This window comes from Trachypithecus francoisi, unplaced genomic scaffold, assembly GCF_009764315.1.
Source record: "Trachypithecus francoisi isolate TF-2019V2 unplaced genomic scaffold, Tfra_2.0 Lachesis_group3, whole genome shotgun sequence".
NCBI lineage: Eukaryota > Metazoa > Chordata > Mammalia > Primates > Cercopithecidae > Trachypithecus > Trachypithecus francoisi.
Window position 1 is genome coordinate 86,233,598 of NW_022681468.1, and position 27,801 is coordinate 86,261,398.

General features: G+C 40.0%; 3 protein-coding genes across 3 annotated transcripts in view; all 3 read left to right on the forward strand.

The window, feature by feature from the left end:
* Positions 1-27,801, forward strand: part of LOC117070098 (olfactory receptor 4K2) — a 129,853-nt gene that overhangs the window by 57,741 nt on the left and 44,311 nt on the right. The gene's annotated exons all lie outside the window — the stretch shown is intronic.
* Positions 704-27,662, forward strand: LOC117070101 (olfactory receptor 4N2). Its single transcript, XM_033188794.1, has 2 exons — positions 704-778; positions 24,846-27,662. Exon 2 carries the CDS (start codon positions 24,855-24,857, stop codon positions 25,776-25,778), a length of 924 nt encoding a protein of 307 aa, XP_033044685.1. The 5' UTR covers positions 704-778; positions 24,846-24,854; the 3' UTR covers positions 25,779-27,662.
* Positions 6,036-7,157, forward strand: LOC117070099 (olfactory receptor 4M1). The gene has a single exon (XM_033188792.1). It carries the CDS (start codon positions 6,129-6,131, stop codon positions 7,068-7,070), a length of 942 nt encoding a protein of 313 aa, XP_033044683.1. The 5' UTR covers positions 6,036-6,128; the 3' UTR covers positions 7,071-7,157.

Below are 27,801 nucleotides of genomic sequence, written 5' to 3' on the forward strand. Positions count from 1 at the left end.
GCTGAAGTTGCTTATCAGCTTAAGGAGATTTTGTGCTGAGACAATGGGGTTTTCTAAATATACAATCATGTCATCTGCAAACAGGGACAATTTGACTTCTTCTTTTCCTAACTGAATGCCCTTGATTTCTTTCTCTTGCCTGATTGCCCTAGCCAGAACTTCCAACACTATGTTGAATAAGAGTGGTGAGAGAGGGCATCCCTGTCTTGTGCCAGTTTTCAAAGGGAATTTTTCCAGTTTTTGCCCATTCAGTATGATATTGGCTGTGGGTTTGTCATAAATAGCTCTTATTATTTTGAGGTACGTTCGAACAATACCGAATTTATTGAGCGTTTTTAGCATGAAGGGCTGTTGAATTTTGTCAAAAGCCTTTTCTGCATCTATTGAGATAATCATGTGGTTCTTGTCTTTGGTTCTGTTTATATGCTGGATTACGTTTATTGATTTGTGAATGTTGAACCAGCTTTGCATCCCAGGGATGAAGCCCACTTGATCATGGGGGATAAGCTTTTTGATGTGCTGCTGAATCCGGTTTGCCAGTATTTTATTGAGAATTTTTGCATCGATGTTCATCAGGGATATTGGTCTAAAATTCTCTTTTTTTGTTGTGTCTCTGCCAGGCTTTGGTATCAGGATGATGTTGGCCTCATAAAATGAGTTAGGGAGGATTCCGTCTTTTTCTATTGATTGGAATAGTTTCAGAAGGAATGGTACCAGCTCCTCCTTGTACCTCTGGTAGAATTCAGCTGTGAATCCATCTGGTCCTGGACTTTTTTTGGTGGGTAGGCTATTAATTGTTGCCTCAATTTCAGAGCCTGCTATTGTTCTATTCAGGGATTCAACTTCTTCCTGGTTTAGTCTTGGAAGAGTGTAAGTGTCCAGGAAATTATCCATTTCTTCTAGATTTTCTAGTTGATTTGCGTAGAGGTGTTTATAGTATTCTCTGATGGTGGTTTGTATTTCTGTGGGGTTGGTGGTGATATCCCCTTTATCATTTTTTATTGCGTCTATTTGATTCCTCTCTCTTTTCTTCTTTATTAGTCTTGCTAGCGGTCTGTCAATTTTGTTGATCTTTTCAAAAAACCAACTCCTGGATTCATTGATTTTTTGGAGGGTTTTTTGTGTCTCTATCTCCTTCAGTTCTGCTCTGATCTTACTTATTTCTTGCCTTCTGCTAGCTTTTGAATGTGTTTGCTCTTGCCTCTCTAGTTCCTTTAATTGTGATGTTAGAGTGTCAATTTTAGATCTTTCCTGCTTTCTCTTGTGGGCATTTAGTGCTATAAATTTCCCTCTACACACTGCTTTAAATGTGTCCCAGAGATTCTGGTATGTTGTATCTTTGTTCTCATTGGTTTCAAAGAACATCTTATTTCTGCTTTCATTTCGTTATGTACCCAGTAGTCATTCAGGAGCAGGTTGTTCAGTTTCCATGTAGTTGAGCGGTTTGGATTGAGTTTCTTAGTCCTGAGTTCTAGTTTGATTGCACTGTGGTCTGAGAGACAGTTTGTTATAATTCTGTTCTTTTACGTTTGCTGAGGAGTGCTTTACTTCCAATTATGTGGTCAATTTTGGAATAAGTGTGATGTGGTGCTGAGAAGAATGTGTATTCTGTTGATTTGGGGTGGAGAATTCTATAGATGTCTATTAGGTCCGCTTGGTGCAGAGATGAGTTCAATTCCTGGATATCCTTGTTAACTTTCTGTCTCGTTGATCTGTCTAATGTTGACAGTGGAGTGTTGAAGTCTCCCATGATTATTGTATGGGAGTCTAAGTCTCTTTGTAAGTCTCTAAGGACTTGCTTTATGAATGTGGGTGCTCCTGTATTGGGTGCATATATATTTAGGAGAGTTAGCTCTTCCTGTTGAATTGATCCCTTTACCATTATGTAATGGCCTTCTTTGTCTCTTTTGATCTTTGATGGTTTAAAGTCTATTTTATCAGAGACTAGGATTGCAACCCCTGCTTTTTTTTGTTCTCCATTTGCTTGGTAGATCTTCCTCCATCCCTTTATTTTGAGCCTATGTATGTCTCTGCATGTGAGATGGGTCTCCTGAATACAGCAGACTGATGGGTCTTGACTCTATCCAGTTTGCCAGTCTGTGTCTTTTAATTGGACCATGTAGTCCATTTACATTTAAGGTTAATATTGTTATGTGTGAACTTGATCCTTCCAGTATGATATTAACTGGTTATTTTGCTCGTTAGTTGATGCAGTTTCTTCCTAGCCTCAATGGTCTTTACATTTTGGCATGTTTTTGTCATGGCTGGTACCGGTTGTTCCTTTCCATGTTTAGGGCTTCCTTCAGAGTCTCTTGTAAGGCAGGCCTGGTGGTGACAAAATCTCTAAGCATTTGCTTATCTGTAAAGGATTTTATTTCTCCTTCACTGATGAAACTTAGTTTGGCTGGATATGAAATTCTGGGTTGATAATTCTTTTCTTTAAGAACATTGAGGCCGGGCGCGGTGGCTCAAGCCTGTAATCCCAGCACTTTGGGAGGCCGAGACGGGCGGATCACAAGGTCAGGAGATCGAGACCATCCTGGCTAACACGGTGAAACCCCATCTCTACTAAAAAAATACAAAAAATTAGCCGGGCGAGATGGCGGGCGCCTGTAGTCCCAGCTACTCGGGAGGCTGAGGCGAGAGAATGGCGTAAACCCGGGAGGCGGAGCTTGCAGTGAGCTGAGATCCGGCCACTGCACTCCAGCCTGGGCGACACAGTGAGACTCCGTCTCAACAAAAAAAAAAAAAAAAAAAAAAAAAAAAAAAAAAAAAGAACGTTGAATATTGGCCCCCACTCTCTTCTGGCTTGTAGAGTTTCTGCTGAGAGATCTGCTGTTAGTCTGATGGGCTTCCCTTTGTGGGTAACCCGACCTTTTTCTCTGGCTGCCCTTAAGATTTTTTCCTTCATTTCAACTTTGGTGAATCTGGCAATTATGTGTCTTGGAGTTGCTCTTCTGGAGGAGTCTTTGTGGCGTTCTCTGTTCCTGAATTTGAATGTTGGCCTGCCCTACTAGGTTGGGGAAGTTCTCCTGGATGATATCCTGAAGAGTTTTTTCAACTTGGTTCCATTTTCCCCCTCACTTTCAGGCACCCCAATCAGACGTAGATTTGGTCTTTTTACATAATCCCTACTTCTTGCAGGCTTTGTTCATTTCTTTTTCTTCTTTTGCTTTTGGTTTCTCTTCTCGCTTCATTTCATTCATTTGATCCTCAATCGCTGATACTCTTTCTTTCAGTTGATCGAGTCGGTTATTGAAGCTTGTGCATTTGTCACGTATTTCTCGTGTCATGGTTTTCATCTCTGTCATTTCGTTTATGACCTTCTCTGCATTAATTAGTCTAGCTGTCAATTCTTCCACTCTTTTTTCAAGATTTTTAGTTTCTTTGCACTGGGTACGTAATTCCTCCTTTAGCTCTGAGAAGTTTGATGGCCTGAAGTCTTCTTCTCTCATCTCGTCAAAGTCATTCTCTGACCAGCTTTGATCCGTTGCTGGCGATGGGCTGCACTCCTTTCCAGGGTGAGATGCACTCTTATTTTTTGAGTTTCCAGGTTTTCTGCCCTGCTTTTTCCCCATCTTTGTGGTTTTATCTGTCTCTGGTCTTTGATGATGGTGACGTACTGATGGGGTTTTGGTATAGGTGTCCTTCCTGTTTGATAGTTTTCCTTCTGACAGTCAGGACCCTCAGCTGTAGGTCTGTTGGAGATTGCTTGAGGTCCACTCCAGACCCTGTTTGCCTGGGTATCAGCAGCAGAGGTTGCCGAAGATAGAATATTGCTGAACAGCGAATGTACCTGTCTGATTCTTCCTTTGGAAGCTTCCTCTCAGGGGTGTACTCCACCCTGTGAGGTGTGGGGTGTCAGACTGCCCCTAGTGGGGGATGTCTCCCAGTTAGGCTACTCAGGGGTCAGGGACCCACTTGAGCAGGCAGTCTGTCCGTTCTCAGATCTCAACCTCCGTGTTGGGAGATCCACTGCTCTCTTCAAAGCTGTCAGACAGAGATGTTTATGTCTGCAGAGGTTCTGCTGCCTTTTTGTTGTTGTTTTTTTTTTTTTTAGCTGTGCCCTGTCCCCAGAGGTGGAGTCTACAGAGACAGGCAGGTTTCCTTGAGCTGCTGTGAGCTCCACCCAGTTCGAGCTTCCCAGCGGCTTTGTTTACCTACTTAAGCCTCAGCAATGGCGGGCGCCCCTCCCCCAGCCTCGCTGCTGCCTTGCGGTTAGATGGCAGACTGCTGTGTTAGCAATGAGGGAGGCTCCGTGGGCATGGGACCCTCCCGGCCAGGTGTGGGATATATTCTCCTGGTGTGCCCATTTGCTTAAAGCGCAATATTAGTGTGGGAGTTACCCGATTTTCCAGGTGTTGTGTATCTCAGTTCCCCTGGCTAGAAAAAGGGATTCCCTTCCCCCTTACGCTTCCCAGGTGAGGTGATGCCTCACCCTGTTTCAGCTCTCGCTGGTCGGGCTGCAGCAGCTGACCAGCACCGATTGTCCAGGACTCCCTAGTGAGATGACCCGAGTACCTCAGTTGAAAATGTAGAAATCACCGGTCTTCTGTGTCGCTCGCACTGGGAGTTGGAGACTGGAGCTGTTCCTATTCGGCCATCTTGCTCCGCCCCCAATTTCTTTACTCAGTAGTATACATAGTGCCAATAAGTGTTTGGACATAGCCACATTGTTTGGTATTACAGAACCTTAACTTTTTAAATATTCTTTTTTATGTTTAACTTTTTAAGTAATAAGAGAGGTTAGGCTGGGTGTAGTGGCTCTTGCCTGTAATCCCAGCACGTTGGGAGGCCGAGGCAGGTGGATCACGAGGTCAGGAGATAGAGACCATCCTGGCTAACACAGTGAAACACCATCTCTACAAAAAATACAAATAATTAGCTGGGTGTGGTAGTGGGCGCCTGTAGTCCCAGCTACTCGGGAGACTGAGGCAGGAGAATGGCATGAACCCGGGAGGCGGAGCTTGCAGTCAGCTGAGATGGCATCACTGTACTCCAGCCTGGGCCACAGAGTGAGACTCCATCTCCAAAAAAAAAAAAAAAAAAAAAACCAACCAACAAAACAAAGCAAAAAAAACTAATAAGAGAGGCAATACCAAAAAATATCACATTAACAGAAAAGCAGAAAAGAAACAACTCTCTTATATTGGCTGTTGGTTACAACAAAACTTAACTTTGGTAGGGCAGTTTTTAACCTTACTTAAAGAAAAGCATATTTGGTAATGTGAATTGTTATTTCATTTTTATTTGACAAGTTTTGTTCTACTTAGTGGTGTCAGGTTCAATACAGGGCAGTAAGCAAAATTTTAAAAATAATATTATTCCCATTGTCACCTTGAAACAGCAGAGCAGATCAGCTCAGTATCAAATTGGGTAGCAAGCATACCCATTTCTCAGATCACTACACCCACTTAACGTTCCTGCAATGGTGAGAAAATTTTATAGTCAGTGTAGTATCCGGTATTGATAAATCTAGTCACAGCTAGAAGAATTTTTATATAGGGCCTTGCATAGCTGTAGACTGTGCTGGTTGCCTGTTACCAAGGATTAAGCTGTATAGGTTTCAGTTATGGAAAAATATGTCCATTCACTACGCATGAAGCCTTGGGACCTCTTTTCTGTATTACAACTAAAATACTGCTAGATCTATATGTGTACTATTAGAATGCAAGCCTAAGTTTGCAGGTTGGCAAGATTTCACAATAAAAAAAGATCTAGTAAAAGGAGGCCACATCTCTGATTGCCAGTCTAAAATTTGGCTACACTCAGAAGTAGCTTCACATATTGCTTACTAACGTAGATGTTTGGGAGAAGAAGTAGTGCATTGCCAAATTTCACAAAAAGTAAGATTGTTAACATTAACAAGCTGAGATTTGAATTTCAAATATATGCCACACTTCATATAGTTTTAATGTTTCCAATTTATAAGTTCATCATATACTCTCTCCCTCTTGGTTTATCAAATATAAAATGGGAAACCAAATGTATCCTCATGTAATCTGTTAATGATAGGGAACATATGACAATTTTGAAAGCGGTGATATAACTCTAGTTAAATACTATGTGGACTAATTATAGTTTCTTTAATTTTCATAGCTATATTATGAAAAAAGTAAATTGAAGAAATGGAAACTGCAAATTACACCAAGGTGACAGAATTTGTTCTCACTGGCCTATCCCAGACTCGGCAGGTCCAACTAGTCCTATTTGTTATATTTCTATCCTTCTATTTGTTCATCCTACCGGGAAATATCCTTATCATTTGCACCATCAGGCTTGACCCTCATCTGACTTCTCCTATGTATTTCCTGTTGGCTAATCTGGCCTTCCTGGATATTTGGTACTATTCCATTACAGCCCCTAAAATGCTCATAGACTTCTTTGTGGAGAGGAAGATAATTTCCTTTGGTGGATGCATTGCACAGCTGTTCTTCTTATACTTTGTTGGGGCTTCGGAGATGTTCTTGCTCACAGTGATGGCCTTTGACTGCTATGCTGCTATCTGCCGACCCCTCCACTATGCTACCATCATGAATCTACGTCTCTGCTGTATCCTGGTGGCTCTCTCCTGGATGGGGGGCTTCATTCATTCTATAATACAGGTGGCTCTCATTGTTCGACTTCCTTTCTGTGGGCCCAAAGAGTTAGACAGTTACTTCTGTGACATCACACAGGTTGTCCGGATTGCCTGTGCCAACACCTTCCTAGAGGAGTTAGTGATGACCTGTATCAGTGGTCTGATCTCTGTTGTGTGTTTCATTGCTCTATTAATGTCCTATGCCGTCCTTCTGGCCATGCTCAAGAAACATTCAGGCTCAGGTAAGAATACCAACAGGGCCATGTCCACCTGCTATTCCCCCATTACCATTGTGGTGCTAATGTTTGGGCCACCCATCTACATTTATGCTCGCCCATTTGACACTTTTTCTCTAGATAAAGTGGTATCTGTGTTTCATACTGTGATATTCCCTTTACTTAATCCCATTATTTACACACTGAGAAACAAGGAAGTAAAGGCAGCCATGAGGAAGTTGGTCACCAAACATATTTTGTGTAAAGAGAATTGAAAGACAAATGATACATTTTATAGTCCTCCTGAGGATCATTGTCCTAAAGCAGGAAGTATTTGCAGTAATAACGCTGCATTCACTTCCTCCTTTCATTTGTGTTCTTTAAATTTTACTATAATTTTTCTCCATTAATTCTTCTTTATATTGAAAAAATAGAGGCATTAAGATGAAAATAAATTTACTCACACCCACCCTGAAATTCCCGGCAGATCATTATTAGAATTTGACATAAAATAATAATCTGCTAAAGTACATTTGAACTAATTGTTTATTGAGTATTCTGCAGAGGCTCTGACTTTGAGGAGAACGTGTTGAGAAAAATAAATAAGACATGGAGACGTGTCCATTAAAAATATGAAGTAAATGGCAAGCATACGAATGTAGCTAGCTTCAAGTTAGCAAATAAATATTGTTTTCATGTTTCAGTGTTGGCTCAGTGGAATGGTATCTGGTAAACATCTTGCTGGGTCTGGAAAAACAGATTATTTGTCCATTATCTTCTCTTGTTTCAGAGTTGATGGAAAATGAGGATTCATTTATAAAGGTATTTCAGTTTATATTTCAGGTGGTGTCCACTCAACAGTTTGGAGACAGAACTCAAAATTTTATCACATTATGAAAACAATTTTTATGAATTCAAAGCAGAGTGTAATTTGGCTGATACATGAGATTCATGTCATTCCAGATGAAGCCTCCAGGCAACTATCAATTTTTATAGCCAGTCCCTACTTACATCCTTCAGAGTGAAAGTAGGCTTGGGGAGAAAGCTTCTAGGTTGACTGGGATTGGTAGATATCTAGCCGTGTAATTTTTTTTCTAAACTATCATCTCATTTGCCACTTTTGTATGTTTTCCATGATTGCTAATTCTGCCTCCCATGTTAAATTGGTAGGGTGCTGCTTTTGTTAGCATTTAATTCAGAGTTCTTTCCCATTGAGAGACCTAGATTGGTTCCCATGATCCCTTAGAAAATTATGAGGGATTGATTTCCTATTCTCAGGCACTAAAAACTCAGTTACTCTCCAAGTTTCAGAATGTAAAAGGTAGATTAGAACATTTGATTTAATAGGTTTTGTTTTTTTACTTAAACTGATTAGTTTTTAATTTCAAAACTAGGGAATCTTTTCATTGAAGGGCAAGAATGCATTGGGTGTATTAAGCTTTAGTCTTCATTTTGAATTTGATAATATAATATAAACTAAATTTTTTTTTTTTTTTACTTTTTCTCTCTCTTTTTTTTTTACTTTTTTAAAATTATTATTATACTTTAAGTTCTAGGGTACATGTGCATAACGTGCAGGTTTGTTAACATATGTATACTTGTGCCATGTTGGTGTGCTGCACCCATCAACTCGTCAGCGCCCATCAACTCGTCATTTACATCAGGTATAACTCCCAATACCATCCCTCCCCCCTCCCCCTCCCCCTCCCCACAATAGGCCCCGGTGTGTGATGTTCCCCTTCCCGAGTCCAAGTGATCTCATTGTTCAGTTCCCACCTATGAGTGAGAACATGCAGTATTTGGTTTTCTGTTCTTGCAATAGTTTGCTGAGAATGATGGTTTCCAGCTGCATCCATGTCCCTACAAAGGACACAAACTCATCCTTTTTTATGGCTGCATAGTATTCCATGGTGTATATGTGCCACATTTTCTTAATCCAGTCTGTCACTGGTGGACATTTGGGTTGATTCCAAGTCTTTGCTGTTGTGAATAGTACTGCAATAAACATACGTGTGCATGTGTCTTTATAGCAGCATGATTTATAATCCTTTGGGTATATCCCCAGTAATGGGATGGCTGGGTCATATGGTACTTCTAGTTCTAGATCCTATAGAAAAAGAGGGAATCCTCCCTAACTCATTTTATGAGGCCAACATCATCCTGATACCAAAGCCTGGCAGAGACACAACAAAAAAAGAGAATTTTAGACCAATATCCCTGATGAACATTGATGCAAAAATCCTCAATAAAATACTGGCAAACTGGATTCAGCAGCACATCAAAAAGCTTATCCACCATGATCAAGTGGGCTTCATCCCTGCGATGCAAGGCTGGTTCAACATACACAAATCAATAAACGTAATCCAGCATATAAACAGAACCAAAGACAAAAACCACATGATTATCTCAATAGATGCAGAAAAGGCCTTTCACAAAATTCAACAGCCCTTCATGCTAAAAACACTCAATAAATTCGGTATTGATGGAACGTATCTCAAAATAATAAGAGCTATTTATGACAAACCCACAGCCAATATCATACTGAATGGACAAAAACTGGAAAAATTCCCTTTGAAAACTGGCACAAGACAGGGATGCCCTCTCTCACCACTCCTATTCAACATAGTGTTGGAAGTTCTGGCTAGGGCAATCAGGCAAGAGAAAGAAAGGGATGTAAAGGACCTCTTCAAGGAGAACTACAAACCACTGCTCAGTGAAATAAAAGAGGACACAAACAAATGGAAGAACATATCATGCTCATGGATAGGAAGAATCAATATTGTGAAAATGGCCATACTGCCCAAGGTAATTTATAGATTCAGTGCCATCCCCATCAAGCTACCAATGAGTTTCTTCACAGAATTGGAAAAAACTGCTTTAAAGTTCAGATGGAACCAAAAAAGAGCCCACATTGCCAAGACAATCCTAAGTCATAAGAACAAAACTGGAGGCATCACACTACCTGACTTCAAACTATACTACAAGGCTACAGTAACCAAAACAGCATGGTACTGGTACCAAAACAGAGATACAGACCAATGGAACAGAACAGAGCCCTCAGAAATAATACCACACATCTACAGCCATCTGATCTTTGACAAACCTGAGAGAAACAAGAAATGGGGAAAGGATTCCCTATTTAATAAATGGTGCTGGGAAAATTGGCTAGCCATAAGTAGAAAGCTGAAACTGGATCCTTTCCTTACTCCCTATACAAAAATTAATTCAAGATAGATTAGAGACTTAAATGTTAGACTTAATACCATAAGAACCCTAGAGGAAAACCTAGGTAATACCATTCAGGACATAGGCATGGGCAAGGACTTCATGTCTAAAACACCAAAAGCAACGGCAACAAAAGCCAAAATTGACAAATGGGATCTAATTAAACTAAAGAGCTTCTGCACAGCAAAGGAAACTACCATCAGAGTGAACAGGCAACCTACAGAATGGGAGAAAATTGTTGCAATCTACTCATCTGACAAACGGCTAACATCCAGAACCTACAAAGAACTCAAACAAATTTACAGGAAAAAAACAACCCCATCAAAAAGTGGGCAAAGGATATGAACAGACACTTCTCAAAAGAAGACATTCATACAGCCAACAGACACATGAAAAAATGCTCATCATCACTGGCCATCAGAGAAATGCAAATCAAAGCCACAATGAAGGCCGGGTGTGGTGGCTCAAGCCTGTAATCCCAGCACTTTGGGAGGCCGAGACGGGCGGATCACGAGGTCAGGAGATCAAGACCATCCTGGCTAACACGGTGAAACCCCGTCTCTACTAAAAATACAAAAAAACTAGCCGGGCGAGGTGGCGGGCGCCTGTAGTCCCAGCTACTCGGGAGGCTGAGGCAGGAAAATGGCGTAAACCCGGGAGGCGGAGCTTGCAGTGAGCTGAGATCCGGCCACTGCACTCCAGTCCGGGTGACAGAGCGAGACTCCTCCTCCTCAAAAAAAAAAAAAAAAACCCACAATGAGATACCATCTCACACCAGTTAGAATGGCAATCATTAAAAAGTCAGGAAACAACAGGTGCTGGAGAGGATGTGGAGAAATAGGAACACTTTTACACTGTTGGTGGGATTATAAACTAGTTCAACCATTATGGAAAACAATATGGACTAAATTTTAAGTGAATTAGATCCTTGTCAACCTTAGGAATGAATATATAAAAATAAATAACTATTCCTAGACTATTTATTTACAGAGATTTTATTTATTAATTGAGGAGGTAATTTGTGCCAGACTCAGTGTACCTCGGATGCATAGGATGGAATGGTGGCACACAAAGCTTGTTTTCTGCTTTGGGAATTTTTCCTTATGGTGACCTTCTTCCATCTTCAATGCTACCTTACTTCTCTTCCAGGAACTGAAAGGCACGGACTGACATTATGAGTCCTGATTTTGAGTTGACTTCTCATCACCTGGAAGTGAATAAAACAGTAGACTGCTCTAATGTTTTGTAACATAGCACGAAAAAATGTGAGGTACAAAAGATATATATACACACACAATAAAATGATGTTATGTTTCTAAATCTTGTATCATCTTATTATATCCTTATATCCTTTCTCTGTATTTGATCTAGCCAGACTTCTATTCCTTTTGTCATTTATCTTTCATCAAATTAGGACTGATGTTCTTGGGAAAGGTGAGAGGTGACAACGTGCTGGCAGCCCTCACTGGCTCTCAGCACCTCCTTGGCCTGGGCACCCACTCTAGCTGCGCTTGAGGAGCCCTTCAGCCCACAGCTGTACTGTGGGAGCCCCTCTCTGGGCTGACTGAGGCCAGAGCCGGCTCCCTCGGCTCCCTCTGCTTGCGGGGAGGTGTACAGGGAGAGGTGCCCATGGGAACCAAGGCTGCAAGGCGCTCGCCAGCCAGGGTGAGTTCTGGGCAGGCTCGGGCTCTGTGGCTCACGCACTTGGAGTGGCTGGGCCGGGCCCCAGGACCTGAGGGGCTTAGCACCTGGGCCAGCAGCTACAGATGGTGTGTCAGGTACCCCAGCAGTGCCGGCCAGCCAGCGCTGTGCTCGAATTCTTGCCAGGCCTCAGCTGCCTCCCAGGGCTCAGGACCCGCAGCCCGCCATGCCCGAGCCTCCCCTCTGCCATGGGCTCCTGCAGGGCCAGAGCCTCCCCAAGGACACTGCCCCCTGCCCCGCAGCAGCCGGTACCACCAACCACCTAAGGGCTGAGGAGTGCAGGCTGAGGGTGCACAGTGCGGGACTGGGGGCAGCTCTGACTGCGGCCCTGGTGTGGGATCCACTAGGTGAAGCCAGCTGGGCTCCTGGGTCTAGTGGGGACTTGGAGAGCCTTTATGTCTACCTGAGGGATTGTGAATGCACCAATCGGCACTCTGTGTTTAGCAAAAGGATTGTAAACACACCAAACAGTACTCTGTGTCTAGCTTGAGGTTTGTAAATACACCAATCAGTACTCTGTATCTAGCTAACCTAGTGGGGACTTGGAGATCTTTTCTGTCTAGCACTGTGTCTAGCTCAGGGATTGTAAATGCACCAATCAACACTCTATCAAAATGGACCAATCAGCTCTCTGTAAAATGGACCAATCAGCTCTCTGCAAAATGGACCAATCAGCAGGATGTGGGTGGGGTTAGATAAGGGAACAAAAGCAGGCTGCCAAGTCAGCAGTGGTGGCCAACTAAGGTTACCTTCCACAGTGTGGAAACTTGGTTCTTTTGCTCTTTACAATAAATCTTGCTGCTGTTCACTCTTTGGGTCCACGTGCCCTTAATGAGCTGTAACACTCACCTTGAAGGTCTGCAACTTCACTCCTGAAGCCAGCAAGACCCACGAACCCACCAGAAGGAAGACACTGTGGACACATCTGAATGTCTGAAGGAACAAACTCCGGACACACCATCTCTAAGAACTGTAACCCTCACCGCTAGGGTCTGCGGCTTTATTCTTGAAGTCAGTGAGACCAAGAACTTGCAAATTCCAGACACGAAGGGACCACTGATTTGATATGCTCTTCAAACACCAGCACACTGTACTATAGAAGGGTATTTACTGAAAACATTGAAGCTAGTAATACAAAGGAAAAAGTCATAAAAATAGTGTGATGACTAATTGTTTACTTAGGAATATTATCTGAAATTAGAAACTAATGTCAATGAAGAAAAGGGGAACATTTGGCAAACTCTTGTAATAACAGAGCCTGATTCATGGAGGACAAAATTATCAGAGAACAAATTTCAGTCAAACATGTGACTAGGACAAAAGGTTGGGTATACACACACACACACACACACACACACACATATCTATATAATTATACAGTAGTCTTCTTTTATCCATAGGAGAGATGTTCCAAGAGATCTGTGGATGCCTGAAACCATGGATAGTACCAAACCCTTTATATACCATGTTTTTCCTATACCTACATGCCTATGATAAAATTTAATTTATAAATTAGGCACAGTAACAGATTTATAACTAATAACATAGAACAATTATAACAATATGCCAGCATTACTACTCTTGCATTTTGGAGCCATTATTAAATAGAAAAAGGATTACTTGAACAGAAGCACTGTGATGCTGTGTCTAACTGATAACCAAGGTGGGTACTAAGTGACTAAAGTGCAGGAAAGGGGTTCAGTTTCAGTTTTCTACATATGTCTAGCCAGTTTTTACAACACCATTTATTAAATAGGGAATCCTTTTGCCATTCCTTGTTTTTGTCAGGCTTGTTAAAATTCAGATGGTTGTAGATGTGTGGCATCATTTCTAAGGCTTCTTTTCCGTTTCATTGGTCTATATATCTGTTTTGGTACCAGTACCATGCTGTTTTGGTTACTGTGGCCTTGTAGTATATAGTTTGAAGTCAGGTAGTGTGATGCCTCCAGCTTTGTTCTTTTTGCTTAGGATTGTCTTTGCTATACAGGCTCTGTTTTGGTTCCATATGAAATTTAAAGTACTTTTTTCTAATTCTGTGAAGAAAGTCAATGGTAGCTTGATGGGTATAGCATTGAATCTATGACTTACTTTGGGCAGTATGGCCATTTTCATGATATTGATTCTTCCTATCCGTGAGCACGGAATGTTTTTCTATTTGTTTGTGTTCTCTCTTTTTTCCTTGAGCAGTGGTTTGTAATTCTCCTTGAAGAGGTCATTCATATCCCTCGTTAGTTGTATTCCTAGGTATTTTATTCTCTTTAAAGAAATTGTGAATGGGAGTTCACTCATGATTTGGCTGTTTGTCTATTAATGGTGTATAGGAATGTTTGTAATTTTTGCACATTGATTTTGTATCCTGAGACTTTGCTGAAGTTGCTTATCAACTTAAGGCGATTTTGGGCTAAGATGATGGGGTTTTCTAAATAATAATCATGTCATCTGTAAACTTTGGCAATTTACCTGCCTCTCTTCCTATTTGAATACCTTTATTTCTTTCCCTTCCCTGATTGCCCTGGCCAGAACTTCCATTACTGTGTTGAATAAGAGTGGTAAGAAAGCGAATCATTGTCTTGTGCTGGTTTTCAAAGAGAATGCTTCTAGCTTTCACCCATTAGATATGATATTGGCTGTGGGTGTGTCATAAATAGCTCTTATTATTTTGAGATAAATTCCATCAATACCTAGTTTATTGAGAGTTTTTAGCATGAAGGGGTGAATTTTATTGAAGGTCTTTCTGCATCTATTGAGATAATCATGTGGTGTTTGTCACTGGTTCTGTTTATGTGATGGAGTATGTTTACCGATTGGGTTTGTTGAACCAGCCTTGCATCCAGGGATGAAGCCAACTTGATTGTGGTGGATAAGCTTTTTGATGTGCTGCTGGATTTGGTTTGCCAGTATTTTATTGAGGATTTTTGCATCGATGTTCATCAGGGATATTGGCCTGAAATTTTCCTTTTTGTGTGTGTGTCTCTTCCAGTTTTGGTATCAGGATGTGCTGGTCTAGTAAAATGAGTTAGGAAGGAGTTCCTCTTTCTCTACTGTTGGGAATAGTTTCAGAAGGAATGGTACCAGCTCCTCTTTGTACCTCTGGTAGAATTTGACTGTAAATCTGTCTGGTCCTGGACTGTTTTTGGTTGGTAGGCTATTAATTACTGCCTCAATTTCAGAACTTGTTATTTGTCTATTCAGGGATTCAACTTCTTCTTGGTTCTGTCTTGGGAGGGTGTATGTACTCAGGGATTTGTCCATTTCTTGTAGATTTTCTAGTTTATTTGTGTAGAGGTGTTTGTAGTATTCTCTGATGGTAGTTTGTATTTCTGTAGGATCAGTGGTGATATCCCCTTTATCATTTTTTATTGTGTCTATTCGATTCTTCTCTCTTTTCTTCTTTATTAGTCTGGCTAGTGGTCTATTTATTCGTTAATGTTTTCAAAAACCCAGCTCCTGGATTCATTGATTTTTTGAAGGGTTTTTTGTGTCGCTATCTCCTTCAGTTCTGCTCTGATCTTAGTTATTTCTTGTCTTCTGCTAGCTTTTGAATTTATCTGCTCTTCCTTCTCTAGTTCTTTTAATTGTAATGTCAGGGTGTCAATTTTAGATCTTTCCTGCTTTAAGCTGTTGGCATTTAGTGCTATAAATTTTCCTCTAAACACTGCATTAGCTGTGTCCCAGAGATTCTGGTACATTGTATCTTCGTTGTCATTGGTTTCAAAGAACTTATTTATTTCTGCCTAAATTTTGTTATTTACCCAGTAGTCATTCAGGAGCAGGTTGTTCAGTTTCCATGTAGTTTTGTGGTTTTGAGTGAGTTTCTTAATCCTGAGTTCCAATTTGATTGCACTGTGGTCTGAGAGACTATTTGTTACGATTTCTGTTCTTTTGCATTTGCTGAGGACTGTTTTACTTCCAATTATGTGGTCAGTTTTATAATAAGCGTGATGTGGTGCTGAGAAGAATGTATATTCTATTGATTTGGAGTGGGGAGTTTTGTAGAAGTCTATTAGGTTCACTTTGTCCAGAGCTAAGTTCAAGTCCTGAATATCCTTGTTAATTTTCTGTCTCATTGATCTGTCTAATATTGACAGTGAGGTGTTAAAGTCTCCCACTATTATTGTGTGGGAATATAAGTCTCTTTGCATGTCTCTAAGGACTTGCTTTATGAATATAGATGCTTCTGTAGTAGGTGCACATGTATTTTGGATAGTTAGCTTTTCTTGTAGCATTGAACCCTTTACCATTATGGAATGCCCTTCTGTCTTTTTTAATCTCTGTTGGTTTAAAGCCTGTTTTATCAGAGACTAGGATTGCAACCCCTGCTTTTTTTTTTGGCTTTCAATTTGCTTGGTAAATCTTCCGCCATGCCTTCATTTTGAGCCTATGTGTGTCTTTGCATGTGAGATGGGTCTCCTGAATACAGCACACCAATGGGTCTTGAGTCACTATCCAATTTGTCAGTCTGTGTATTCTAATTGGGGACTTAACCCATTTACATTTAACGTTAACATTGTTATGTGTGAATTTGATCCTGTCATTATGATGTTAGCTGGTGATTTTGCCCATTAGTTGATGCAGTTTCTTCATAGTGTCGATGGTGTTTACAATTTGGTATGTTTTTGCAGTGGCTGGTACCGGTTTTTCTTTCCATATTTAGTGCTTCCTTCTAGAGCTCTTGTAAGGTAGGCCTGGTGGTGACAAAAATCTCTCAGCATTTTCTTATCTGTAAAGGATTTTATTTCTCCTTCGCTTCTGAAGTTTAGTTTGGCTGGATATTAAATTCTGGTTTGAAAATTCTTTTCTTTAAGAATGTTGAATATTGGCCCCCACTTCTTTCTGGTTTGTAGGGTTTCTGCAGAGAGATCCACTGTTAGTCTGATGGGCTTCCCTTTGTGGGTAATTACTTGACCTTTCTTTCTGGCTGTTCTTAACATTTTTTCCTTCATTTCAACCTTGGTGAATCTGATGATTATGTGTCTTGAGATTGTTCTTTCGAGGAGTGTCTTTATGGTGGTCTCTGTATTTCCTGAATTTGAATGTTGGCCTGTCTTGCTAGGGTAGGGAAGTTCCCCTGGATAATATCCTGAAGAGTGTTTTTTGACTTGGTTCCATTCTTCCTGTCACTTTCAGGTACATCAATCCAACGTAGGTTTGGTCTTTTCACATAGTCCCATATTTCTTGGAGGATTTGTTCATTCCTTTTCAATCTTTTTTCTCCAATCTTGTCTTCATGCTTTATTTCATTAAGTTGATCTTCAATCTCTAATATCCTTTCTTCTGCTCAATCGATTTGGCTATTAATACTTGTGTGTGCTTCATGAAGTTCTCGTGCTGTGTTTTTCAGCTCCATCAGGTTATTTATGTTCTTTGCTAAAGTGGTTATTCTAGTTATCAATTCCTCTAACCTTTTTCAAGGTTCTTAGCTTCCTTGTGTTGTGTTAGAACATGCTCCTTTAGCTCAGAGGTGTTTGCTACTACCCATCTTTGGAAGCCTACTTCTATCAACTCGTCAAACTCATTCCCCGTCTGGTTTTGTTCCCTTGCTGGCAGGAAGTTGTGATCCTTTGGAGGAGAAGAAGTGTTCTGGTTTTTGGAATTTTCAGCCTTTTTGCTCTGATTTTTCCTCATCTTTGTGGACCTATCTAACTTTATTCTTTGATGTTGGTGACCTTCAGATGGGGTTTTTGGGTGGATGTCCTTTTTGTTGCTGTTGATGCTACTTCTTTCTGTTTGTTAGTTTTCCTTCTAACAGTCAGGACCCCCAGCTGCAGATGTGCTGGAGTTTGCTGGAGGTCCACTCCAGACCCTTTTTGCCTAAGTATCATCAGTAGATGCTGCAGAACAGCAAAGATTACTGCCTGTTCCTTCTTCTGGAAGCTTTGTCCCAGAGGGGCACCAGCCAGATGCCAGCTGGAGCTCTCCTGTATGAGGTGTCTGTCAACCCCTGCTGGGAGGTGTCTCCCAGTCAGGAGGCACAGACATCAGGGAGCCACTTGAGGAGGCAGTCTGTCCCTTAGCAGAGTTCAAGTGCTTTGCTGGGAGATCTGCTGCTTTCTTCAGAGCCAGCAGGCAGGAACATTTAAGTCTGCTGAAGCTGTGCCCACAACCGCCCTTTCCCCCAGGTGCTCTGTCCCAGGGAGATGGGAGTTTTATCTATAAGCACCTGACTGGGGATGCTGCCTTTCTTTCAGAGATGCCCTGCCCAGTGAGGAGGAATCTAGAGAAGCAGTCTGGCTATAGCTGCTTTGCTGCGTTGCGATGGGCTCTGCCCAGTTCAAACTTCCTAGTGGAAGTTTATTTACACTGTGAAGGGAAAAGTGCCTACTCAAGCCTCAGTAGTGGCAGATCCCCCTACCCCCACCAAGCTCGAGTGTCCCAGGTCGACTTCAGAGTGCTGTGCTGGCAGTGAGAATTTCAAGCCAGTGGATCTTAGCTTGCTGGGCTCCTGGGGGTGGGTTCCCCTGAGATAGACCACTTGACTCCCTGGCTTCAGCCCCATTTCCAGGGGAGTGAATAGTTCTGTCTTGCTGGCATTCCAGGTGCCACTGGGGTATGAAAAAAAACTCCTGCATCTACCTCAGTGTCTGCCCAAATGGCTGCCTAGTTTTGTGCTTGATACCCAGGGCCCTGGTGTTGTAGGCATCCGAGGGAATCTCCTGGTCTGCAGGTTGGAAAACCTTGGGAAAAGCCTAGTATCTGGGTTGGAATGCACTGTTCTTCTCGGCACAGTCTCTCATGGCTTCCCTTGGCCAGGGGAGGGAGTTCCCTGAACCCTTCCACTTCCCGGGTGAGGTGATGCCCCCCCACACTGCTTTGGCTCACCCTCAGTGGGCTGCAGTCACTGCCTAACCTGTCCCAGTAAGATGAGCTGGGTACCTCAGTTGGAAATGCAGAAGTCACCCACCTTCTGCATTGGTCTTGCTGGGAGCTGCAGACTGGAGTTGCTCTTATTTGGCCATCTTTCCAGCCACCCTCTACAGTTTGGTGAAGCCTTTAATTGAAAAATTTGAGTCTGTATACACACACACACACACACACACACACACACACACATACATGTATTTTTTGCCTCATCCTACCCCTGCTTGTTTTTGTGGTACAAAGCAATAATCTCTCATCATTTATTTAATATTTTTCTCCTTTTGAATTTTAATTATAACATGTAAATTTACTTCTCTCAAACTTCTATTTACTTCTGGACTAATAAACATGCTTCTGAATAGGGTTCTGTCTTTTTCACAATAGGATTTTTGTTTTAGAACTAGAAAGTAAGTCATCTTGGTATTACGTAGCACATTTAAAAAAATTTAGTTCTTGCAAAGCTCTGGTATTTTTCTTTGCCTTATTTAGTTGATAACTAATATAGTTTGCCTAATAACTCCCTTTGGAAGCATTCAGTGGGTCATGGTAGTCTCAAATCTCAGAAGCACTTTCTCCATTACAATAGAGAGATTTTAAAATCTAAGGTTCCTCATGTGGCAACCAATATTTATGAACAATGGCATAATTGGTTAGTCTTACTTGGAGAGGGGGGATGGCTACTTTGTGAGAGTAACATAAGATCCCTGAAGGCTTAAATTTCTGGAGCTCTTCATATATATATAAGAAACAAGAAGAAAGGGACAATAGAAAAAATATTGCAACTATTTTACTTGTTTACCTGATATCTTAGATTGCAGTTGAATAGACAGGTCAGAGTAAAAGCAGGAATAGCCACAGGCTAAGGTCTAAATTCAGCAGTGGGGCACTATGTGTTCTCTCTCCTAATAGATCTCCATCTGCATTTAATGCTTGGGATTACTTTACTGGTGAACAAAACTTTTAATTCTGTTATAATTTTCCATAGACTGAGAGAATCGACATGTGTTAAAAACCAAAGATCATACAAGTGACTGATATGTATCATTTTCCTTATTAAATATGGAAGAAAAGGGAGGAAGATGCAGAAATGGCAGACGAAAAGCTCCAGAGAAAAACTTAACAGATTTTATGATTTTGCAGAAGATAAGTCCTTGACCTCTTCATTTTCACATTCAGCAGGTATGAAAGTTTCTACTGTTGCATATGGTTCTATCATTCATTCACAGAATTTTGACAGAAAGTTGTAGAACTGAAAAAAGTCTGATATACAAACCACTAGCTGCATTGGCAATTTTAGGTTACTGACCCTCCACAATTTGTCTCTATTAACTATTCATACTTACGCAACTACCATTATCCCAGGGGTTACTCAAAGACATTGACAGGAGATCTAGCAGCATTCTGTCCATTCAATATAACTACTTTTAACATCTAAATATTTTCAGGATTAACTTTGGTTGAAGCATACTTGAATGAATTCCTCATTTGATCCTCATTATCACCTCATTTGGTCGTCATGTTACCCACATCGGACCCAAAGAGTCAATACATTAATCTATTTGCTAGATGAAAACTCAGGCTTCTGAAAGCTAAGTAACATTCCAAGAATCACACACTAAGTTAATTGCTAAGTCAAGGCATGAGAGTCAGAGACTTGATTCCCAAACCAGGGATCCTTTTATGTTATTACATTGCCTAAAAAGCTGACATTCAAATGGAATTTAGAGGTCATTTAATCTGGCCATCTCATTTGATTGATGAATAAATTTTCTGGCTAAGAATCTATACATTTGTTTAGTGCTTTATATACTCATCATCAGCATCAGTATAAATTAAATTTTCTGTTATGTTCTCAGCCTGATTCATACTTTTTAGAAAATGCAAAACTTATTATTTCATACTTAAATAATTTACTAACCTTGTGTAGTTAGTAAGTTATTACTAACTACTAATATTACATCCCTAGTTTTGAAATTTTTATTCAATATATTTATTTCGTTAGGATGCTACTAATGAAATTAACTTCTTTTTTTTTTAAAAAAAGAATTATCTCATTTTTATCAGTTTCATTTACAAGCTATATATATGTGTATATATGTATATATATGTATATATACACACACATATATATATGAAGTAATTGATAAGTGACTCAGAGTTGGCCAATTGCAAGAATACCACTTAAAAGTAAATGGTTATTACTGAAGAGTGAATTATACATTTTCATTTTGTAGACAATATTTAAAATGGAAGATGGCAGGAAGCACACACATTTCTCAGTCTTGTTAGGAAAGAAAATGACAATGAGATTTTCTGTTTTGTTTTGTTTTGTTTTTAGATGTATTAGCAAGACAGGCGTGGGGTAGAATGGAGTAGCCATGAACATAGAGGAAAAGTGGAGAGAGTGAAAACATTTTGGAGTGAAAAAACATAGATATATTTAAGGGAGAAGAGAGAAAAAATAATAAAGCACAATATTTAAAGAGAATAAAATAAATAAAGCCAGAAAGACACAGAGAGGGGAAAAAGAGCAGGCAACAAATTAACAGGGAAAAGAAATCACAACCAGAAAAAAAAATGAAAGTGAACTGCTTATTGATGAATACAGAAAGAGAGAAAAAGGAAAATAAGAAAGGAGGTGGAGTTAAGCACATAGGATCTCTAAACACCTGGCTCCAGGAGCCCATCTGACCACAGTTCAGACTCCAGGCATGCACACATAGAGTTGCCTGGAGATGTTTCTGTGTCTCCAGCCTGCAAATGTGGTGAACCCTTCTCCTTCATCTTCCCTATTTCTGTAGTGTGTCATCATGGCCAGAAACTGATGAATCTGTGAATTAGCTGAAATGGCAAGAAGGAGTAGAGATAGTGAGGAGGGTATAGTACAGACTTTTGACAGAACCTTCTCTACTAATTTGGCTAAAATAAAACACTTTACTCTGATGATGCCATCATTTATGGATTTTTTTTTTTTTTTTGGTAGACACTTATTTTATTTTGCTTAGAGGAATGCTCATCTGATTAGTCTCTGTGTCTATTCCAACCACCATTTAGAGAAGGTAGAGCTGATTCAAAGATGGAAATGGGACAGGGCAGAAAGTTGATCAAGATGTCAAGTAGTACAGAATCCCATCTGTTAAGAAACAGTAGAAAAATAACAGTGAGGCTGGGACACACGCAGAATGGAAGAGTTTATAACCTTCAATTTCAAAGTCCTTCAAAAATCCTCAAAAGTCTCTGGTATATTGTTAAATGCTAACACATCAAGAAATACTTCATTCTATGTGAGTATGTGGGATGCATAAAACATACGAATAAGTACAGTTGATCCCAGAAAAACATGGGTTTGAACCACTTGGGTCCACTTATATGTGGATTTTCTTCCACCTCTGCCACCCCTGAGACAACAAAACGAACTCTTCTTCCTTCTCCTCCTCAGTCTACTCAGTGGGAAGATGACAAGGATAAGAACTTTATGATGATCCACTTCCACTTAGTGAACAGTATTTATATCTTCCTTTCCTTATGATTTTGTTATATTTTATTTTCTGTAGCTTATTTTATTGTAGGAATATAGTATATAATACATAAAACATAAAAATATTTGTTATTCAACTGTTTATGTTACCAGCAAAGCTTCTGATCAACAGTAATCATTAGAAGTTAAGTTTTTAGGGAGTCAAGGTATATGCTAATTTTTTATTGCACAGGCGTTCTGTCCCTTTAACTCCTGCATTGTTCAAGTGTCGACTGTAGAAGGGGCTCTTGATTTAAGGAAATATTTATATAGGCAGATAGTAGAATAAATGTTGAGACAAATGGCTGGCAAAGGGGGGAAAGGTTAAGACATTGAGCAGAAAAGCTCATTTGAAGGACCTACAAAATATTTTTTCCTATTACAATTAGTGTGTGTCTGTATGTATTTGTGTGCATATGTATGTGTTCATGTGGTATTTGCATATGTATATATGATGATGTGTTAAAGGATGACTTTCGTAAATTCCACCTGTGGCTGCAAGTAACATCCAGAAATTTCTGTATTAACCACTCTATTCTGCTCTAGGGATACATAAATCAGATAGTTTTAATGCTTCTTAAAATATGTACCTTAAGATAACACTCTATAGATGCACTATCTTTTGGTGTTTGCTTACTTGTTTGATTGATTTGCTATTTCTCTCTTCTTTCTTCCCTCATACTCTATCTTCTAGACTTTCTTTTCTAGGTACTGTCACAGTAGCATTTTCTGTCAAAGATTTTCCCTTCCTTCTGCACCCCATGTGCTAGAGCACTTATTTATTTATTTATTTATTTATTTTGAGACGGAGTCTCGCTCTGCCGCCCAGGCTGGAGTGCAGTGGCTCCATCTCAGCTCACTCCAAGCTCTGCCTCCCGGGTTCACACCATTCTCCTGCCTCAGCCTCCTCAGTAGCCGGGACTACAGGCGCCCGCCACCATGCCCAGCTAATTTTTTTGTATTTTTTTAGTAAAGAGGGGGTTTCACTGTGTTAGCCAGTATGGTCTCGATCTCCTGACCTCGTGATCTGCCCGCCTCGGCCTCCCAAAGTACTGGGATTACAGGCATGAGCCACCGCGCCCTGCCGCTGAAGCGCTTATTTAAAACAAATACACTGCTTAGTTAAATCATATGAAGAATATCCTTTCACATTATAGTTTGTATTTTGTTGTGGGCTAGCAATTTTCAAACTTAAAAAATTTATTCCCATAAGACATATTTTGACTATGTAACCTTAAATGTATGCATATTTATTTATAAAGTATATATAAACTGTTGTACTAATGTTATCCATTATAAATATTAAAAAGTGAATTTAGAAAAGAATGAAATATTGTGATATGTATAAAATGTTTTACATCTACTAAATATAGATAAATTACTATGCTCTTCCTATACTTCAGTGGATTATCATGTGCACCTTCTGGAATGAGTATACACCATGAAACAATCTGAATTTTAAATATGAATTTTCTTCACAATGCACATTGTTTTTCTTTTTATTTAAAGAAGGTTGAACTTACAAATCAAAGCAATATGGGAGTGATTTTAGATTAGCAATATTATTTTTAGTTATTCAAATGCAAGAAAAGAACATTCATTCATTAAAGGTGTGATTAAAAAATTATTTATCTATTTAAACTGAATAGTATACACTTGCCTTATCCTACTTTGCTCTACTTATCAAGCAAAGCAAAAAATAAAACTCACTCTAAACTTAAGTAATATAACCACAGGAGCTTTTGTTTTCTCATCTTTGAAATGGAAGAATAAGACTACAGTATCTTTATGGCTACTTACAGTGTATCTATGCTATGATTTTATGAGTCGAGATAATGACATTTTGAAGTTTTGTAGTTGCAAATTTTGTATTGTAGCATATTGTTTGTTAAAAGGCTCTGTCTTGGGTGTCATACCGGGAACAGAGAAAGAAATGTGTTGAGTTTATTAGTATCTGAAACTCAAAAAGTGCTAAATTAGCTGCATGCAGGTGTGGAGTGGCCACAAGAGTGGTGCTCAAACAGAGTTATGGCTGGAGCACTATGTCTGTGTTAGGTCAAAAGTGGAGCTACAGCTTGGGATTCTGGTGAACAGTCTGGGAAAAGAGTATACAAGGATATCAGACCAGAAGGAGTATAATAAGAAGTACATTAGATGATTAGTCAGAGGGCAAGAAAGAGAGTTACCAGCTAGGAACTGGAAATTACACAGGAATTGAGGGAAGAAAATGTCTAGGGAAATTTTGGGGTGGTGTGGACAAGGAGAAAAAGGGTCTAATCCCAAGAAAAGAGCTAAGCCTCAAGCACAGTATATCCACAAAAACTCAAAGACCTTCAGATTCGAAGTTAGGTTGTGTTTCCATTAGGAAACTTGAATGATTTAAGAATGTAGGAATCCCAGCATGGAGGATGCAGGAATCCCAGAGTGGAGGATGCAGGAATCCTAGTGTGGAGGATGCAGGAATCCCAGCGTGGAGGATGCCAGACTCCTGACATGGAAAATGATTCTGTAGAAGCACGTGGTTGAATGGGAATAAAACTGTAGCTTTGAGAACTGTATTTTTTTGTCATTTTAAATTTGGAGAAATTAAGGTAATGGCGTTTACCCAGAATAAGAGAGGGATGGGAAGTGTTGTTTTTAGCTGAAGTACTGTATGTGCCAAATATTTTTTAGCAGTAGAACTAGTATCTAGTTGGAAGACACAGAGACATAGTAATAACAATTAATTCTGCTTGTTAATGTACTGCAGGCCAGGGAAATGGAAAGCGAGAACGGAACAGTGATAACAGAATTCATCTTCCTTGGTCTGACCCAGTCTCAAGATATTCAGCTCCTGGTCTTTGTTCTAGTTTTAATTTTCTACTTCATCATCCTCCCTGGAAATTGTCTCATTATTTTCACCATAAGGTCAGACCCTGGCCTCAGAGCCCCCCTCTATTTCTTTCTGGGCAACTTGGCCTTCCTGGACGCATCCTACTCCTTCATTGTGGCTCCCAGGATGTTGGTGGACTTCCTCTCTGAGAAGAACGTAATCTCCTACAGTGGCTGCATCACTCAGCTCTTTTTCTTACACTTCCTTGGAGGAGGGGAGGGATTACTCCTTGTTGTGATGGCCTTTGACCGCTACATCGCCATCTGCCGGCCTTTGCACTATTCAACTGTCATGAACCCTAGAGCCTGCTATGCAATGTTGTTGGCTCTGTGGCTTGGGGGTTTTGTCCACTCCATTATCCAGGTGGTCCTCATCCTCCGCTTGCCTTTTTGTGGCCCAAATCAGCTGGACAACTTCTTCTGTGATGTCCCACAGGTCATCAAGCTGGCCTGCACCGACACGTTTGTGGTGGAGCTTCTGATGGTCTTCAACAGTGGCCTGATGACACTTCTGTGCTTTCTAGGGCTTCTGGCCTCCTATGCAGTCATTCTTTGTCGCATACGAGGGTCTTCTTCTGAGGCGAAAAACAAGGCCATGTCCACATGTACCACCCATATCATTGTTATATTCTTCATGTTTGGACCTGGCATCTTCATCTACACGCGCCCCTTCAGGGCTTTCCCAGCTGACAAGGTGGTTTCTCTCTTCCATACAGTGATTTTTCCTTTGTTGAATCCTGTCATTTACACCCTTCGCAACCAGGAAGTGAAAGCTTCCATGAAAAAGGTGTTTAATAAGCACATAGCCTGAAAAAGGAGGTGGGGGGAAAGAATAAAAATAGAGTGTAGCATTTTTTCTGAAATTGATTTGTTTATTTCCAAGCACTGCAATCATCGAATACCTCCCATTTGTCAGGACTATTCTAGGATCTGAAGAAAGAAATTAATGAGGCAGATAAGGTCTATCTGCTCTCCAAGAGATATAGTAAAAATAGTAAAAACTAGTAAAAATAGACCACCATTAAGGTAGAAAATAAACAGCATAGTTTCAGGAAGAGATATTGCTCTGTAAAAACTAAAAAGAAAAGTGAAAGGATAAATTGTGACTGTGGATTGGGAGTAACAAATTTGTGTTTAACAATCAAAAAAGGCCTTGAGGAGCTGACATTTTGGATCATATCTAGATAAACTGAAGAAGCCAAACATGCAAACATTTGGGGCTATAGTATTCTAGATAGAGGGCACAGGTAGTGCAAAAACTCAAAGATGATGATGAACTTGGTATATTTGAGGAATACGATTAAGTCCATGTTACCCGGAATATAGTAATTTAATGAGAAAATGATTAGGCTTAAAGTTGGAGATAATGGTGGTGTCAAAAACATATGGTCTACATAGTAAATATGAGTTTTAATTTTATTACAATAAGAAGCCATTCTGTGGCTTTAAGCAAAAGAGTGATTCCTCTACTGAAGGTTCGTAAATGACTTAGGGCTGTAAACTCAAGATTCTATGCAGATATCAAAGAGTTTAAAAATATAATTAAGAGGAGAATATTATATTTGTAAGTGCACTTTGAAAGATATTAAACTACCAATTTTTCTTCCATAAATAAGCAGAGAGTGGCAAAAGAAAGCTGGTTACTTTTATTGAAAAAGGTCACAAAAACATTTTTTTTCTAGAGCTTCATTATTAATCCTAGCAAATTTTTATGACTTTTAGCTGTACGTTTGACCTTATTGCCAATGGATTTCACTCTAAGTTTAATAATGATAGTCCTTTGGTAGACCAATCAGGATTTTGTGTCAGAGAGAAGAAACCATTCTAGCTATTTTAAACAAAACATCATTTAATATCGAGAGTTAGGTGTTCACAAAATCTCTGGAAAGTCTAAAAGAGCAGACTATAGGCTGGACATCCAGAGACGCCTTACAGACTAACACAGGTGACCTATGTTGTCAGGGAAGTTGTTCTTGCTACAATCTTAGCCATCTGTTGTCTGAAAAACACTACAACTTTAGCCATGTGCCCGGGATCAAGTTAATGATCTAGAATCACTCTGGACCTATCAAATCACCCCTAGTACAACAGAAGACTCTCCTACTACCTCCCTGCCTAACTAGCTTACTACAAATTCAAATTTCATATGAGTACATTAAATGGGCAGCATCCAAAACATCTGGAACCCCAAATGCAAGGGGATCTAAAATTGAGTTTTAAAATATTTTATTTTTGATAATAACCAAAGTTTACACTTATAAATATAAATTATGTACATGGTAAAAATATTCAGACTATAGAAAAAGTGGTCTGAATCTTCAAATAATCTTTTTCCATTCTCACTCTGTTTGTGTTGCTTCCTGTTTTACTGAGAAAGGTAGCAGGTGAGAATTTCTTCATCTCCCATCACTACCACTATATGACCTGCATCTGTGATTAAGTTTCCTTTAACTTCTCCTGAGACTGGGTGACCTGCTCCTGCTCCTACAGAAGTAAACCCTTCCACCTGTGCACCAGACTCCATTCCCCTCCTCTCTACTAAAGGCAATTACCCTGGTAACTCTCCTTTCTCTCATCTGTAACATGAACTTTGTCCTCCCTATTGGGTGTAACCTTTAGCAGGTAACCACATTTCCTCCCTCCTAAATAAAACCTTCTTGCCACCTTTTTCCCTCTCCATGTCACTTCATGAGTCTTTGTGCCTCCACATGAATTTTAGGATTAAAAAATTTTTTTTTAAAAATGATATTGGTATTTTCACAGAGATTGCATTGAATCTATAGATTGCTTCAGGTAGTGTGGATATTTTAACAATATTAATTGTTCTGTTCCAT